This window comes from Gopherus flavomarginatus, chromosome 8 (assembly GCF_025201925.1).
Source record: "Gopherus flavomarginatus isolate rGopFla2 chromosome 8, rGopFla2.mat.asm, whole genome shotgun sequence".
NCBI lineage: Eukaryota > Metazoa > Chordata > Testudines > Testudinidae > Gopherus > Gopherus flavomarginatus.
This window is the reverse complement of record NC_066624.1, coordinates 40879687-40894854: the sequence shown is the minus strand read 5'-3', so window position 1 is coordinate 40894854 and position 15168 is coordinate 40879687. Positions and strand designations below refer to the sequence as shown.

The window sequence follows — 15168 nt, the reverse complement described above, 5'->3', positions numbered from 1 at the left end:
TGATTTAGATGCCTAACTTGGACTTTTAAATGTGTATATAATCTCAGTCTTCCCCCAACCCTCCCAGAGCCTGTGTCCAAAGCTCAGATACAGATAAATTCTACTGTGGCCGGTTCATCCATTGAATTATCCTGCAAGGTGCTGGCTGGCAAAGTGCAAGCTATTGACTGGAAGAAAGATGGGAAGCCCCTACCTAGGAACAGATGTTACCAGGTCTCTGAAAACTTCAGTCTTTTGTACATACCAGAAGCACAGAAATCGGATTGTGGAGCCTTTTCCTGCAATGTCAGCAATGATATAAGCTGGCAGGAAACCTCAGTGAATTTGACCATTGAAGGTAAGTGTTATATTAGCATCTTTGACTGCAAACACCTGTCCTGGTTAGTGCCAAACCTGATGCTTAGCAGTGTCACATGTTACCCTCTTCAGGTTGAAGATTAAATTAAGGATAAAATGAAAATGCTAATCTCTCATATTCTCCCCCTTTCACAGTTCCTAGTCTTAATTCTATTAAGCATCCATGGAAATAACACAACCTTAGAAAGTAAAATTGCATAGAGTGATGTTAGAAGATCCTCTTCGGATAACATTACAAGTCTTTTGCTATGTGGTAGCAACACTGCATACAGAAGGCCTGATTCACTGCTGCAGGATGCCAGTTTTGAAACAGCATGTAACTCCTCTGAAATCAATGAGTTACCCCAACACAAAACTGAAGCAATGCAATGGTGAATCAGGCCCAGCGAAACGTACATGTTGATGCTTCCTGATTTATGCAAGGGTTTATACAGACAGTCCCAGGAAGGATGAAAGTCTGAGCCATGTAATTGATTTCATCTTCACACCTATTGTGGAGCCCTGTACTTAGCATCTTTAAAAGCTTCCAATATTTGCATGAGACATCCGATTCCATTTTCTGCAATACCTTGTACTGTTTTCTAAAATGTTACATACATTTAAAACTTATGGTTGAAATTTACAAGCTTGGGTATCCAAAGTGAGACATCTAGGCTTAGATTCACAAAGGGACGAGGTGTTGTAACACTCAGCGCCACAAATCATAACTTTTAGACCCCTAGTGAAATCACAGGAACAAGACACGCACAACCTACATTAGGCATCTCATCTCCCTATACAATGATAGGGAGAGAGATGCACTCAAGAATCCAGGTCACAAAAGCCAGCATGGTAGGTGGGGAGCCACCAAAGCTAGCCACTGGAATATGCCAACAAGAGGAGGCTCCTCTAAGGCAGGGGTTCTCAAACTTAGGCCGTGATTTGCTCATAGTAAGCCCCTAGTGGGCCAAGCCAGTTTGTTTACCAGCCGCATCCGCAGGTTCGGCCAATCGCGGCTCCCACTGGCCGTGGTTTGCTGCTCCAAACCAGTGAGGGTTATGGGAAGGGCGGCCAGCAAGTCCCTCGGTCCATGCCGCTTCCCACAGCTCCTATTGGCCTGGAGTGGTGAACTGCGGCTAGTTGGAGCCGCAATTGGCTGAACCTGCAGACGTGGCAGGTAAACAAACTGGCCCGGCCCGCCAGGGGCTTACCCTAAACAAGCGGCTTCCCAAGTTTGAGAACCCTTGCTCTAAGTTTCTCCCATCTCACAGACATAAGCACCTAAGTCCAGGCTACAGGGAGGCACCACGTCCTGCTTGTGATTCCCAGCTGGTAACCCTTCTCCTGGACTTATTGGAGCCAGGGGAGTGGATCCTTATCTGCCACCAATAACCACCAGGCTCCAGAGTTAGTCATTCTCATTGGTCCAGTGACTAAGTGTCTAATCACAGTGGAACAGTTTCAACAGGAGAGAATGACAGAGCCCCACATCAGAACATCCCGTAGCTCAATGGTTTGAGCACTCAGAGGTGGGAGACCCCTGTTCAAATCCTCTCTCTGCCTGAGGGGGGAATTGAACTAAGGTCTCCCACATCCCAGGTGAGTGCTCTAACCACTGGGCTAAAAGTTACAAGGTGGGTAGCACCACCTCTTCCTCCAGCCAGATTTTGAACAGAACCTAATCTATCGTGCAGCCTCAGAGCACGCCTACATGATTGGGCCCCACAGGTGAGTTAGGTTGACAAACACCTAACTTCCTGGCTCGTGAATCCCACTGGAGTTGCAGTCTAAAACAGGTACCTGGACAAGTAGGAGGCAGCACCCATGTGTGTTCCCAGAGGCAGAAACTTAGGCATCCAGGGTACTTTGACCCTGAAAATGTAGGTGCAAAGTGAATTTAAGTGTCTGCAGGGTTCAGTGGGAGTTTTATGGGCAGTAAGGGAGCCTAAAATTAGGACTTAGGCCCCGAAATGTGGGATTTAGTGAATCTAGGCCCTAAATCCATATCTAAACACCTTAATCAAGTGATTGATTGTCAGCATGGGCTCCAGGTTTGTATAATTTTTAGTGGTGCCCAGAATGAGTCCAAGCAGAGCCCTCCCATCCATAGGACAGATGCCTCAGGGGGATGTGGGGGTCCAGGGCAGCCTGAGAGGTTAGCGGGGGCCTGGCACCGGCAGCAGCTTGTTGGTTGTTGGCAGCATGTGCCCCACCAACCTCCCAGGCCACCCTGGACTCATGGGGGTCCCCAAAGCACAGTAAGCCCAATCACTGATGGAGCCAGGCTCATGTTCCTAAATACTGGCAGAGCATGGGCACCACAGGCCCATATAACTCGCCACCTATGATTGTCAGTGGGTCTGAGAATCTACTGCTCCCTTGGCTGTCAAGGGAGCAGCGGATGCTCAGTATCTTTTTAAAAACCCACTTTTTATTGCCATAATATGGATTTAGGGGCCTAATTTTAGCAACTCAGGCTTGTAAAGTTGAGCACAGGCTGTTTGTGGAGTAAGATCTGACTTAAATGAGAAGTAGTGGCAGATTTTGACCCTGACAAAGCTACAGCATGAAGGTGATTTGGAGACACAAGTGACATGGTAATTAAACATATATAATATTTTTAGGCAAATTGAAAAAGTTTGGAGAAATGAGTAATGTTGCACTGCTAAGTATCAGGTTTGGCACTTCATCTTATCACTCAGATCATCACAATCATAGCATAACAGAATCTTCACTAGTACCAGCCATCTTCCTTCACAGAGGATCCAGTTAATTCCGGCTCATTTCTCATGCTGAACAATCAGCAGCCTAAGGCAGGACTTAGGGACTCTTCAGAGGAAATTCTACATTAAGCTCTCAACATAGCTACATAGGTTTGAAAGCTTTGCTGCCCCTGCCAGGTGTCAAAGTTTAACAATTTCTTTATTCATTTGTATTACCGTAGTGCCTAGGAGCCCTAGTCATAGAATCAAAATGCTGCCCCAAGGGGCTTGCTTTTCACTGTATCTCAAATCCCAGCTAGAAGGTTCATCCCCATTTTAGTCTTTGGGACACTGAACTGAACTGCAGACAAAAAGAAAATTGTACTTATGTAACCCACACACCTTTGGGTGGGAGGTTCTGTTCCATCTAGTGGCACTGAGACCACTTACAGAAAGATTAATGAACCTGCTCTACAGTCTTAACTAACAGCCACATGGGTTTGGGCTCATGCACTAAGCTCCCAGACAACCCAAATTCAATCCCACCTGCAGACAACTAGGGTCTGTTAGTGTTACACTTACACTGTCCTTCAAGCAGAAAGGAAGAGCAGGGAAAACAGAGCAGCTTTCAGTCCTCCTGAGGCCCTTCTGTTTTCAGCTTTCCAGTGATGGTTTGGATTTGTGTGTCCATATTGTAGGGATCAGACCTTCACTAAAGCTTGCACTGGAAATTTCTACTGTTGCTCTTGTTATTGCAACAACATTGGCTGCTGGATCTGGATTGGGCTTCATTATCTTGTGCTGTCAGTCAGAGAAGAGAAAACTTAGTAAGTATTTCAACTCATTTCCCTTCAATCTTTGACAGCATGTAAATTGCAAATAAACCTAAAATGTGCTTAATTTCTTCCATGTATGAAAACATAGGTGACGGGGTAGAGGTAAAAGGCAAAAAAGTATGTGGTCTTCTGGCAATATCTGATGGCATTGTATATGTGCCTGTAGCGGGATACTTCAGTTATCTTCACTATACATCAGTTTTCATGTTCACATCTAATTAGATTTATCCTCTTCAGTATGCTACGGCCAACATTTTCCAGCCTGGGTTCCTAATGCTAAAGTCTGAAATTCATGTGGAGACACCTAAATGAGTGACCCGATTTTTCCTTCATAATTCTTCAGTATTTAAGGTAAGTTAAAACAATGTGGTCTGGTGGACGAGGCACTGGCATGGGAGTCCATAATAATAAAGGCCTCCTCAGGACTCCCATGCCGGTGCCCCATCCACTAGACCCCATTGTTTTAACTTCCCTTAAATACTGATCAGCCTTTCCTTTCCTTTCTCTCCCTTCCTCTCTTTCCCAGCTCATTTTAGTATCAATTCCTCTGGATTTCTCTTTAGCGAGTGGGCTATTCCACCTCATGCTAGTATGAGGCAACTTTCACCCCATGCCTCTTAACAAAATACAGAGCTTATTCCTATTATGGCATGGAGGTCCCCTAAACCTGCCCCACTTCCAGATTTCTCTTTAATTACACACATACGAGGCTATAACTATGTCCTCACTTCTTTACAAAGTGAGAGGCATGGGCACAGCAATACTTTAAGGTCCTTTCCCCATTAATTCTCCTATAATTGACTAATAGATTAGGGCTGTGTTAATATATCTCCTAATTAGTTATAGAAGTTCTTTTTAATATTAACTGGCAGCACTCTCCTCTTGCGTGTGTGTATAGTGAATTATCTCCATTCATCCCTTGGATAAAGGGGATCTCCTCTGAGCTGCAAGGTTTTGCCTTATTGTAGAATCTGGTCCAACCTTTACAGCACTTTTGGCCAGATGCTAGTTTTGGGCCACTTCCACAGGCCACATATGGACATACGTGCACTACAAAATGGCATCTACCATGCAGCATGATCTTGCATGTACAGTGCATGCAAGGTCATGCTGTGTGGAGGATGCCATTTTGCTCTACAACGTCCACTATGGATCATGATCTTGGATGGAGGACGCCATGTTGTAGAGTGGTCCACTGCCAATAGGGGTGGTGATGTCACTCACTAATGTATCTGTTGATTTCGTAGCAGGAGAGCTGTGGAGGTGGCTTGTTGTATTCATCCATGGGTTGGTGTGTGTCTCGGCTATCCTGATGTTCACTGCTGCTGTCTTCTGGATGCAGGAAGAAGGTAGGCCCACCCTGGTTCTCATACTAAAGTGTGTACGTGCAGTGAATGAAGCAGATGGAACAGATTGCAGAAGGAAGATGAAATGTACTTTGAGTCAAAGGAGCAGGTTCAGCACTAGACACAAAGCAAAAGCACCTTATTAATCTCATACCGGGAAGATTCAGAGGCAGGATGTCACCCTGTAGCTGTAGCATGGGTTATATGGACTATAGAATCATAAAATCAGCAAAAGGGGAGAAAGGGCAGAAAAGGCAGGAGGCCACTGTACATATCTGAGATGGGAGATTTGAAATTAAAGCTCTATACAAATCAAAGCTCTAACCAGCACTTACTCCCAGAAGATGGCAACTACTTCTTCATCCCCAGGCTCCTCCTTCATCTTACTGCAGCCAATGAGCCAAACTTTTCCAAGCTGTTTCCCTAAGATAGATGGGGCTACATGAGGGTATACATCACAGCACTCATGGACCCCCTCCTATGTCCTAAAATGGAGTCAAAGAGCCACTAGTAAGTAAATCTAAAGCTTCCCCCCTGGGGTGGAGATATATGCCCCTAAGATAAGTGCCCAGGTCTCCAATTTTATTATGAAAACCAGAATGAAGGAAGGAAGAGAGAAAGAAAATCAGTTCCAGTCCCTCCCATGTTGCCGTTCTGGCCCCAAAGCAGGACAGCACCGCTATTCCAGACAGCACTTAAACATATAACTTCAAACGTGTGCTTAAATCCGACTGAAGTGATTAGGACTTTAACTTGTATTTAAAGTTAAATACGTGCCTAAGTCTTTTTGTAAACTGGCCTCCCTGACCCTTTCCATGCCACCTCACCCGCTTGGCATCCCCATTCTCACAACTTGCATTGTGGTCATGCCACACAATTCCTTATTAGCTTAAACAGATTTTTTAAGATAGATTAATGTTTTTTTCATAACTTTTTCCCTTGTGACATCCCTGCAGGGAGGAATTAAGGTTGTTTGGGTGCCTTATCTGTATGTTTCCACACTCTGTCGTGTTTGGATGTTTTACATCTAGCCTTAAGTAGGAATCTCTTGGGTCTATAATGCTTTTGAGGATGGGATGTTTATTACTGATACATATTCTCATCCTTAACTCCAGTTTAACATGTTTTGGCTGGCAGTTATTAAACCACAATGAAACAGAATTAACCCAAACAACCCTTCTGTCATCATAACTAAGACCCAATCCTGCTACTTACTCCATCTTGGCAGATCTCCAAGGGGACTCCTTGTGGTTGCAGGGGTCTGCCCAGGCAGAGTGATTTGCAGGAGCAGAGCCTAATTATAGGTACAGCAATTCTAGTTTCATTCTCCATTTCTCCACAGGTTTCTCCACAGCCCTTGTATTGTATATGATCTTCCTCACGGGGGTGATCATGGTAACGCTTCTCATAAGTGCGGTCTTGGCGATTTGTCCCCAACGCCTTCAGATGTTTAAAAAGAAAACAAGTAAGTAATAAGTTATTTGTGCATGTATCTATATATCTGTGACATTTATGAAAAGGTTAGACAAACATCTGTCAGGGATGGCCTTTGTATAATTACTCCAGCCTCAGTGCAGACCGATGGACAAGAGGATCTCAAGGCCTCTTCCAGCCCTACATGTCTGAGTCTCAGAGTGAGTGGTGTAGTTGTAATGTATTGTAGTGATTATCATTGGTTACACAATACGTTTCTTGAAATGCTGAGCTTTGTTGGCACAGTTGGTCTGAAGCATGACAACCAGACTCCCCCAGTTAGTGGCCTTAGGTTTAGTTTTTCCAGTTCCGATTGTCCTCATATGAGGTTAACACTGTGCCCTAGTTGTGGAAGGTAATAGCTTCTATGTAGGCTAAGTATGTACTCACTTGCCTCTCCCATGGCTGCACTGCTACTTTTAGCACGGTAGCGCATTGAGAGCTTGTGCAGGTCTGTCTCCTCGAGCTGGGAATCACCCCCGCCAGCTCAGAGTGTAAATGTATCCTATATGTTGAGAGCAAAGTTTTGGCTGCCTGTGATCATGGCTAGAGGGAGAAGAAGGTAGAAGGAAAATTTCCCCTCCTCACCTAGCACATCTTACAAGGAGCCAGACACAAAACTGACCCAGCAATAAGCTGTGCAGTTGGCTAGCATGCCTGCAGAATTCCATAGCCAGCAGGACTGTGATGTGGGCAAGGCCCCCATGCCTCCTGAGCAGCTGCTAGTATTTGGCAGCACATGAAGTGCGCTTTGTACCTTTCCCTCTTCCTGGCTGCTATTTAGTAACGTTTTCCCATTTCTGCGTTGCCTTAAAACATTAAACAAAGAAAGCATATGTACAGAGAGCTTAACATCACATAACATGTTACAAAACTCAAATCACTGCAGACCTGTTGACTCCTGTTGCTACTTGCTTCACTGAAGTCTCATGAGTGAGCTGAGACTCACCATGGGTCACCTCAGGAATCAGGTTTCAAAAGCTTTTGCAATTGTACAGAAGCAGGAATGATCCTACATACAAAGAGAAGAAAAAAACAATCTCCATCTACATTCAATTGTGATCAATCAAATATGGCAGCATTTTATTATTTCTTTTCTCTTTCCAAGTGCACCGCGTCATTCTGGATACTGCAGCTCCTGGGGGAGTGATTCTAGTTGTGGTGTTTGCCATCTTCCTTACACAGAACATCCAGCATCTCCAAAGTAAGGCCCCATCTCACACGGATTAACATTTATATGGTGTGGTTTCCTGCAAAAGTGTATTTTTTTTTAAAAGGGAACTTATGTATATTTGGTGCAAAATAGAGATTTCAAGTTCCCCCCCAAAGCCCACAGCAGCTGAGAATCTCCATAGCACTCATTACTACAGGGATCTTTGGGCACAGCGCGTCCTCCCCATCTCCAGCCCTGTCCCCAGCCAGCCTTCTACACCAGGGCTTGCAAAGAGGGTGTGGTGTTCTGTCTCCATAGCGGCACCAATACCACTTAGAGAGAGAGCGTTAAAGCCAGCTGGCTTTTAGCTCATGCAGTAGACACTCGGGCACTAAGCTCCAGAAGTTCCCTGGTTTGATCCTGACAGCCGGGATCTGTGGATGTTAAATATGTAGTGTTGCATCAGGAGAATTCTTCCCTGCCAGCTGTAGGGCTTGTGAAACCCAGAATCCCACCTGCAAAACTTCCCCAAACAAATGAAATGGTATTTCATTCCTTTCTTCTTTTCACCTCCAGGAAAAGGCTGCTCACCATTTTTTGACAGCACAGCTGCCATTCTTATCGCTGCTGCAATTTCTCTCCTTATTCTTCTAGCGCCCTTTGTGTGGTGTAAGTATCAACCCTGCTCATTTTATGCATATTTTAAAGCCTTTTAAAAACTATCACTGTTACAGCATATTGCACCATCAATTTTAATATTCCTTATTTCCCCGGGAGCTATAAAGAAAAAGGATAACCTTATAAAGGCAATTAGAAGGCAAGAGCAAGTAGATGAAATATACAGCCCATCTACCATCATTTAGTGCGAGCTGGGATAGCAAAGATCTCTTAACTTGGAATCTTCTTTGGGATTAAAAATATCAATATATTTGTATACATCTCTCAGGCCTCCCTTAAAGTGAGATTCACCCCATGCAGAGAACTAGCACCAGGGTCTCGGTCACCGATGTCCCACTTATGCCCTTTAGCTCTAACTTCCAAGTATTCCCAGAGCTGCACAGTCCAGGCTTTCTCCTTCTCCTTCTCTACTCATGGCTCCTTCTGCGTACACCCTCACTCCCCCATGCCTCAATGCAGCACAGTAGGCAGGGATAGGAGGCCAGTACAGCTGCTTCCCCATCCTAAGGCAGCGCATTTCACCCCCAGGAAGAGGCCATGGTGTCATAAACAGATAGTTAAGGGTTAATGTCTCTTTTACCTGTAAAGGGTTAACAAACAGTAAACCAAAAACACCTGACCAGAGGACCAATCAGGAAACAAGATACTTTAAAATCTCGGTGGAAGGAAGCCTTTGTTTGTGTTTTTTGGGTTTTGCTTTGTTCTCTCTGGATTCTGAGAGGGATCAGACATGTAAGCAGATTCCTCCAATCTTTCTGAAAAAATCTCTTCTGTTCTAATTTTAGTAAGTACCAGGACAAGGCGAGTTTAGTCTTTTGATTGTTTTTGCATTTGCAAATGTGTAGTTTGCTGGGAGTATTTTAAATTGTATTTTGCTGGGGGAGGCTTCTCTCTAGTGTCTATAAGCTGAAAGACCCTGTAACTTTTACCATCTAAATTAGAGACAACTTTTACTTTTTTCTTTTTTATTAAAAGTTTTTCTCTTTAAGACCTGTTTGATTTTTTTCCCCTTGTTGAGGCTCAAGGGAATTGAGTCTGTACTTACCAGGGAATTGGTGAAAGACAGAGAGAGAAGGGAGGGGGAAAAAAGATGGAATCTCTTTGTTTTAGATTCACGGAGCTTGAAGCTGTCTATCTCTCCAGGATAGCCCAGGGAGGGAACGCCTGGGAGGGGGAGAAAGGGAGGGAAACAAACCTGATTTCTCTGTGTTGTGATTCAAGGAGTTTGAATCACAGTAATCTTCCAGGGTAACCCAGGGAGGGGAAGCCTGAGAGAGGCAACGGTGAGGGAAAGGGTTTACTTTCCTTGTGTTAAGATCCAGAGGGTCTGGGTCTTGGGGGTCCCCGGGCTAGGTTTTGGGGGGACCAGAGTGTACCAAGCACTGGAATTCCTGGTTGGTGGCAGCATATCAGATCTAAGCAGGTAATTAAGCTTAGAGGAATTCATGCTGGTACCCCAACTTTTGGACTCTAAGGTTCAGATTGGGGAAATATACTATGACATGGTGAGCAGCGTTGGGATAAGAATCCAAAAGCCAGTAGGATTATTATTATTTTTCTTCTTTTCCCTCTGCTAGCTGTTTGTAAGCAGAGGAGAGGTTTTTAAAACTACAGCCAGAAATTTTTTTTCTTTTCTCCTTTCTGGTTGTGCAGAGAGACTGCCTTCAGGCAGAGACATTAAGGTTTAACTAGGGTCTTTTGTTAAACAAAGCAGGCTTAAGTGGTCAGCAACAGACTCCAGCAAAGCACATCTGCAAATGAAAGGGTTTTTTATTTCTTTTTACTTTACCGTGAAAGGCTAGTGAAAAAAGTTAGAAAGGCACTGTTGCTAGGCAACCCTAAGAAGGCAACAAATAAGCAGCAGTTCAGGCAGTAAACACCAGAGGGCACCCCAACACAAGAAAGCAGGAACAATGACTACCAAGGACCTGAAACAGGATCTGGCAAGACTGGATGCAGAGGCACACATCAGAGACGCTGACCACAAGTGAGACATAGAAAGAAAACAAAAAGAAATAGAAATAAGAGAAAAAGAGGTGGAGCTGAGAGAAAGAGAATAAAAAATCAAAGAGGAAGCCTACAAAAGAGAACAAGCAACCAAAGAGGAAGCCTACAAAAGAGAACAAGAAGCAAAAGATGCAGACGACCGAAGACAGATGGAACTCCAGAGGGAGGCCTACCAGAAGGCCCTGGCATTAGAACAGGCTAAGCAACAGAACACAGCCAATCCTAACAACACTTCGCCAGTTGTTGTTCCACATCCCAAAATTCCCACCTACAAGGCAGATGATGACACTGAAGCCTTCTTAGAAAATTTTGGAAGGACTTGCCATGGATACAGCATCTCTGAAAACCAGTACATGATAGAGCTGAGGCCACTGCTCAGTGGACCCTTAGCAGAGGTGGCGGCTGAAATGCCTAAGGAGAACATGAATGATTTATAAACTTTTTCAAACCAAGGCCAGATTCAGAATGGAGATAACACCTGAGCATGCCCATCGGCGGTTCAGAGCCCTAAAATGGAAACCAGATGTGTCATTCCCCCGACACGCCTACCACATTGCAAAGAATTATGAAGCCTGAATATCAGGAACAAAGGTTAACAATATGGACGAGCTGCATCTCCTAATACAAATGGAGCAGTTCTTAGAGGGTGTTCCTGAGGAAATAGAAAGGTACATCCTAGATGGGAAACCCAAAACAATAACCAAGGTGAGGGAGATTGGAGCCAAATGGATGGAAGTGACAGAAAAGAAAAAAGCCACTGTCAAGGGGAGCGAATACCCCAGGGGGCACACCGTCAATAAACCCTACAACCGAGGGCAGCCCAAGACCCCACCTACAACCCAAGGAAAGCCCCAGACTACCTATTATCCCACCTCACTAGTCTCCAGTAACCCACCTCGGCCCAGTGACCAGTCAGCTGGATGATGCTTTAAATGTAATGAACTGGGACATATAAAGGCCAACTGCCCAAAGAACCCCAACTGAGTGCAGTTCATTACACCACCGTCACACCAACGATCCCCAGGCCCAGATGCCTCTCAAATACCCTTGGAGCGAAGGGAAATTTTGAGAGTGGGCGGAAAGAAGGTTATCGCGTGGAGAGACACGAGGGCACAAGTGTCAGCTATCCACCAATCCCTGGTGGACCCCAATTCATCAACCCAAAGGCCCAAGTGACAATTTACCCCTTCATGTCACAAGCTGTAGACTTGCCTATAGCTGAACTGCCTGTCCAGTACAAAGGCTGGTCAGGAATGTGGACTTTTGCAGTCTATGACAATTATTCCATCCCCATGCTACTGGGGGAAGATTTGGCCAACCAGGTAAAGCGGGTCAAGAGGGTGGGAAAGGTTACACGCAGCCAAACCAGGCAAGCTTCCAGACCCATCCCTGTTCCTGAGCCGTCCACAGGGGCCCCGTCTGTGTTAGCAGAGACCCAGACAGAGGTAGTGACCCGGATCCCCTACCAATGACTGAAACAGCCACAGTGCCTCCAGTCCCAGTCCAGGAACTGGAAAAGCAACCAGCACCAAAACCGTTTCCAGCACTGACGCCAGCGCTTGCAAACCCATCTTCAACCCCAACGCCAGAGGGCACCAGCGATCCTGAACTGGCAGAAGCAGCAGACAACCACACCCAAGAGGCTCAGCCAGAGCCTGAAATACCACCTGGTGCATCAGCAGAGAGCAGCTCACCAGCAACGAAAGCAACCCCATCACCTACATCGCTTCCATAGGGACCAAGCCCAAGTCCACAGTCTAAAGAAGAACTGGTGTCTCCAGCTTCAAGGGAACAGTTCCAGACTGAGCAGGAAGCAAATGACAGCCTTCAGAAAGCTTGGGCGGCGGGACGGAGCACCTCATCGCCTCTCAGCTCTTCTAATCGATCCCGGTTTGTTGTAGAACAGGGACTTTTAAACAAGGAGACTCTTTCTGGTGGACACCAGGAAGACTGGCATCTGCAAAAACAGTAGGTGGTTCCAACTAAGTACCGGGGGAAGCTCTTAAGCTTAGCCCATTATCATCCCAGTGGCCATGCTGGGGTGAACAGAACCAAAGACAGGTTGGGGAAGTCCTTCCACTGGGAGGGGATGGGCAAGGACATTGCCAAGTATGTCCGGTCTTGTGAGGTGTGCCAAAGAGTGGGAAAGCCCCAAGACCAGGTCAAGGCCCCTCTCCAGCCACTCCCTATAATTGAGGTCCCACTTCAGCGAATAGCTGTGGATATTCTGGGTCCTTTCCCAAAAAAGACCCCCAGAGGAAAGCAGTACATACTGACTTTCGTGGACTTTGCTACCCGATGACCGGAAGCAGTAGCTCTAGGCAACACCAGGGCTAAAGCTGTGTGCCAGGCCCTAACAGACATTTTTGCCAGGGTAGGTTGGCCCTCCGACATCCTTACAGATTCAGGATCTAATTTCCTGGCAGGAACCATGAAAGAACTGTGGGAAACTCATGGGGTGAATCACTTGGTTGCCACCCCTTACCAACATCAAACCAATGGCCTGGTGGAAAGGTTTAATGGAACTTTGGGGGCCATGATACATAAATTCGTCAATGAACACTCCAATAACTGGGACCTAGTGTTGCAGCAGTTGCTTTTTGCCTACAGGGCTGTACCACATCCCAGTTTAGGGTTTTCACCATTTAAACTTGTGTATGGCCACGAGGTTAAGGGGCCATTACAGTTGGTGAAGCAGCAATGGGAGGGGTTTAAGCCTTCTCCAGGAACTAACATTCTAGACTTTGTAAGCAACCTACAAAACACCCTCCAATACTCTTTAGCCCTTGCTAAAAAAAAACCTAAAAAACGCTCAAAAAGAACAAAAGGCCTGGTATGATAAACATACCAGAGAGCGTTCCTTCAAGGCAGGAGACCAGGTTATGGTCCTGAAGGCGCAACAGGCCCATAAAATGGAAGCATCATGGGAAGGGCCATTCATAGTCCAAGAGCACCTGGGAGCTGTTAACTGCATCATAGCATTTCCCAATTCCTCCCTAAATCCGAGTTTACCATGTTAATTCTCTCAAGCCCTTTTATTCCAGAGACTTACAGGTTTGCCAGTTTACAGCCCAGGGAGGAGATGACGCTGAGTGGCCTGAAGGTGTCTACTACGAAGAAAAAAGTGACGGTGGCGTGGAAGAGGTGAACCTCTCCACAACCCTGGAACGTCTGCAGCGGCAACAAATCAAGGAGCTGTGTGCTAGCTTCTCCTCATTGTTCTCAGCCACCCCAGGACGTACTGAACGGGCATACCATTCCATTGACACAGGTAATGCCCACCCAATTAGAACCCCACCCTACCGAGTGTTTCCTCATGCCCAAGCTGCTATAGAACGGGAGATCCAAAACATGCTACAGATGGGTATAATCCGCTCATCTACCAGTGTATGGGCATCTCCAGTGGTTCTGGTACCCAAACCAGATTGGGAAATATGCTTTTGCGTGGACTACCGTAAGCTAAATGCAGTAACTCGTCCAGACAACTATCCAATACCACGCACCAATGAGCTATTGGAGAAGTTGGGATGTGCCTAATTCATCTCTACAATAGACTTAACCAAGGGGTACTGGCAAGTACCACCAGACGATCCTGCCAAAGAGGTCAGCATTCATCACCCATGCGGGGGTGTATGAATGTAATGTGCTTCCTTTTGGGCTGCGAAATGCACCCGCCACCTTCCAAAGGCTGGTAGATGGTCTACTAGCAGGATTGGGAGAATATGCAGTTGCCTACCTTGATGATGTGGCCATTTTTTCTGACTCCTGGCCCGAACACCTAGAACACCTGGAAAAGGTCTTTGAGTGCATCAGGCAGGCAGGACTAACTGTTAAGGCCAAAAAGTGTCAAATAGGCCAAAACAGAATGACTTACCTGGGACACCAGGTGGGTCGAGGAACCATAAACCCCCTACAGGCGAAGGTGGATGCTATCCAAAAGTGGCCTGTCCCAAAGTCAAAGAAACAGGTCCAATCCTTCTTAGGCTTGGCCGGGTATTACAGGCGATTTGTACCACACTACAGCCAAATTGCTGCCCCACTGACTGACCTGACCAAAAAGACCCAGCCGAATGCAGTTAAGTGGACTAATGAGTGTCAAAAGGCCTTTACCCAGCTTAAGGTGGCGCTCCTGTCTGACCCTGTGCTAAGGGCCCCGGACTTTGACAAACCATTCCTAGTAACCACAGATGCATCTGAGCGTGGTATAGGAGCAGTTCTCATGCAGAAAGTACCAGATCACAACTTCCATCCTGTCGTGTTTCTCAGCAAGAAACTGTCTGAGCGGGAAAGTCACTGGTCAGTCAGTGAAAAAGAATGCTACACCATTGTGTACTTCCTAAAAAAGCTACGCCCATATGTTTGGGGACGGCGATTCCAGCTACAAACCGACCATGCTGCGCTAAAGTGGCTTCATACTGCCAAGGGGAACAACAAAAAACTGCTTCGATGGAGTTTAGCTCTCCAAGATTTTGATTTTGAAATTCAGCACATTTCAGGAGCTTCTAACAAAGTAGCTGATGCACTCTCTCGTGAAAGTTTCCCAAAAATCCACTGATTAAAATGTGTCCTTGAAATGTAAAAAGTCTTGTTTACATACTTAGTAGTATATGTAAAGGTGCACGTGTTGTATTAATCTG

General features: G+C 45.8%; 1 protein-coding gene across 5 annotated transcripts in view; it reads left to right on the top strand.

Annotated features, from left to right (window-relative positions):
- The window catches only part of LOC127056475 (hepatocyte cell adhesion molecule-like), a 33070-nt gene that overhangs the window by 13511 nt on the left and 4391 nt on the right, over positions 1 to 15168 (top strand). For 4 of the 5 annotated variants that reach the window (XM_050964354.1, XM_050964353.1, XM_050964356.1 and 1 more), the window contains exons 5-10: positions 68 to 337; positions 3737 to 3865; positions 5122 to 5223; positions 6563 to 6685; positions 7802 to 7897; positions 8423 to 8515. In XM_050964354.1, the coding sequence (XP_050820311.1) occupies positions 68 to 337; positions 3737 to 3865; positions 5122 to 5223; positions 6563 to 6685; positions 7802 to 7897; positions 8423 to 8515 (813 nt within the window). Of the gene's footprint in view, positions 1 to 67; positions 338 to 3736; positions 3866 to 5121; positions 5224 to 6562; positions 6686 to 7801; positions 7898 to 8422; positions 8516 to 13561; positions 13627 to 15168 lie in introns of those variants that run through there. The other variant, XM_050964355.1, reaches the window with a different exon arrangement.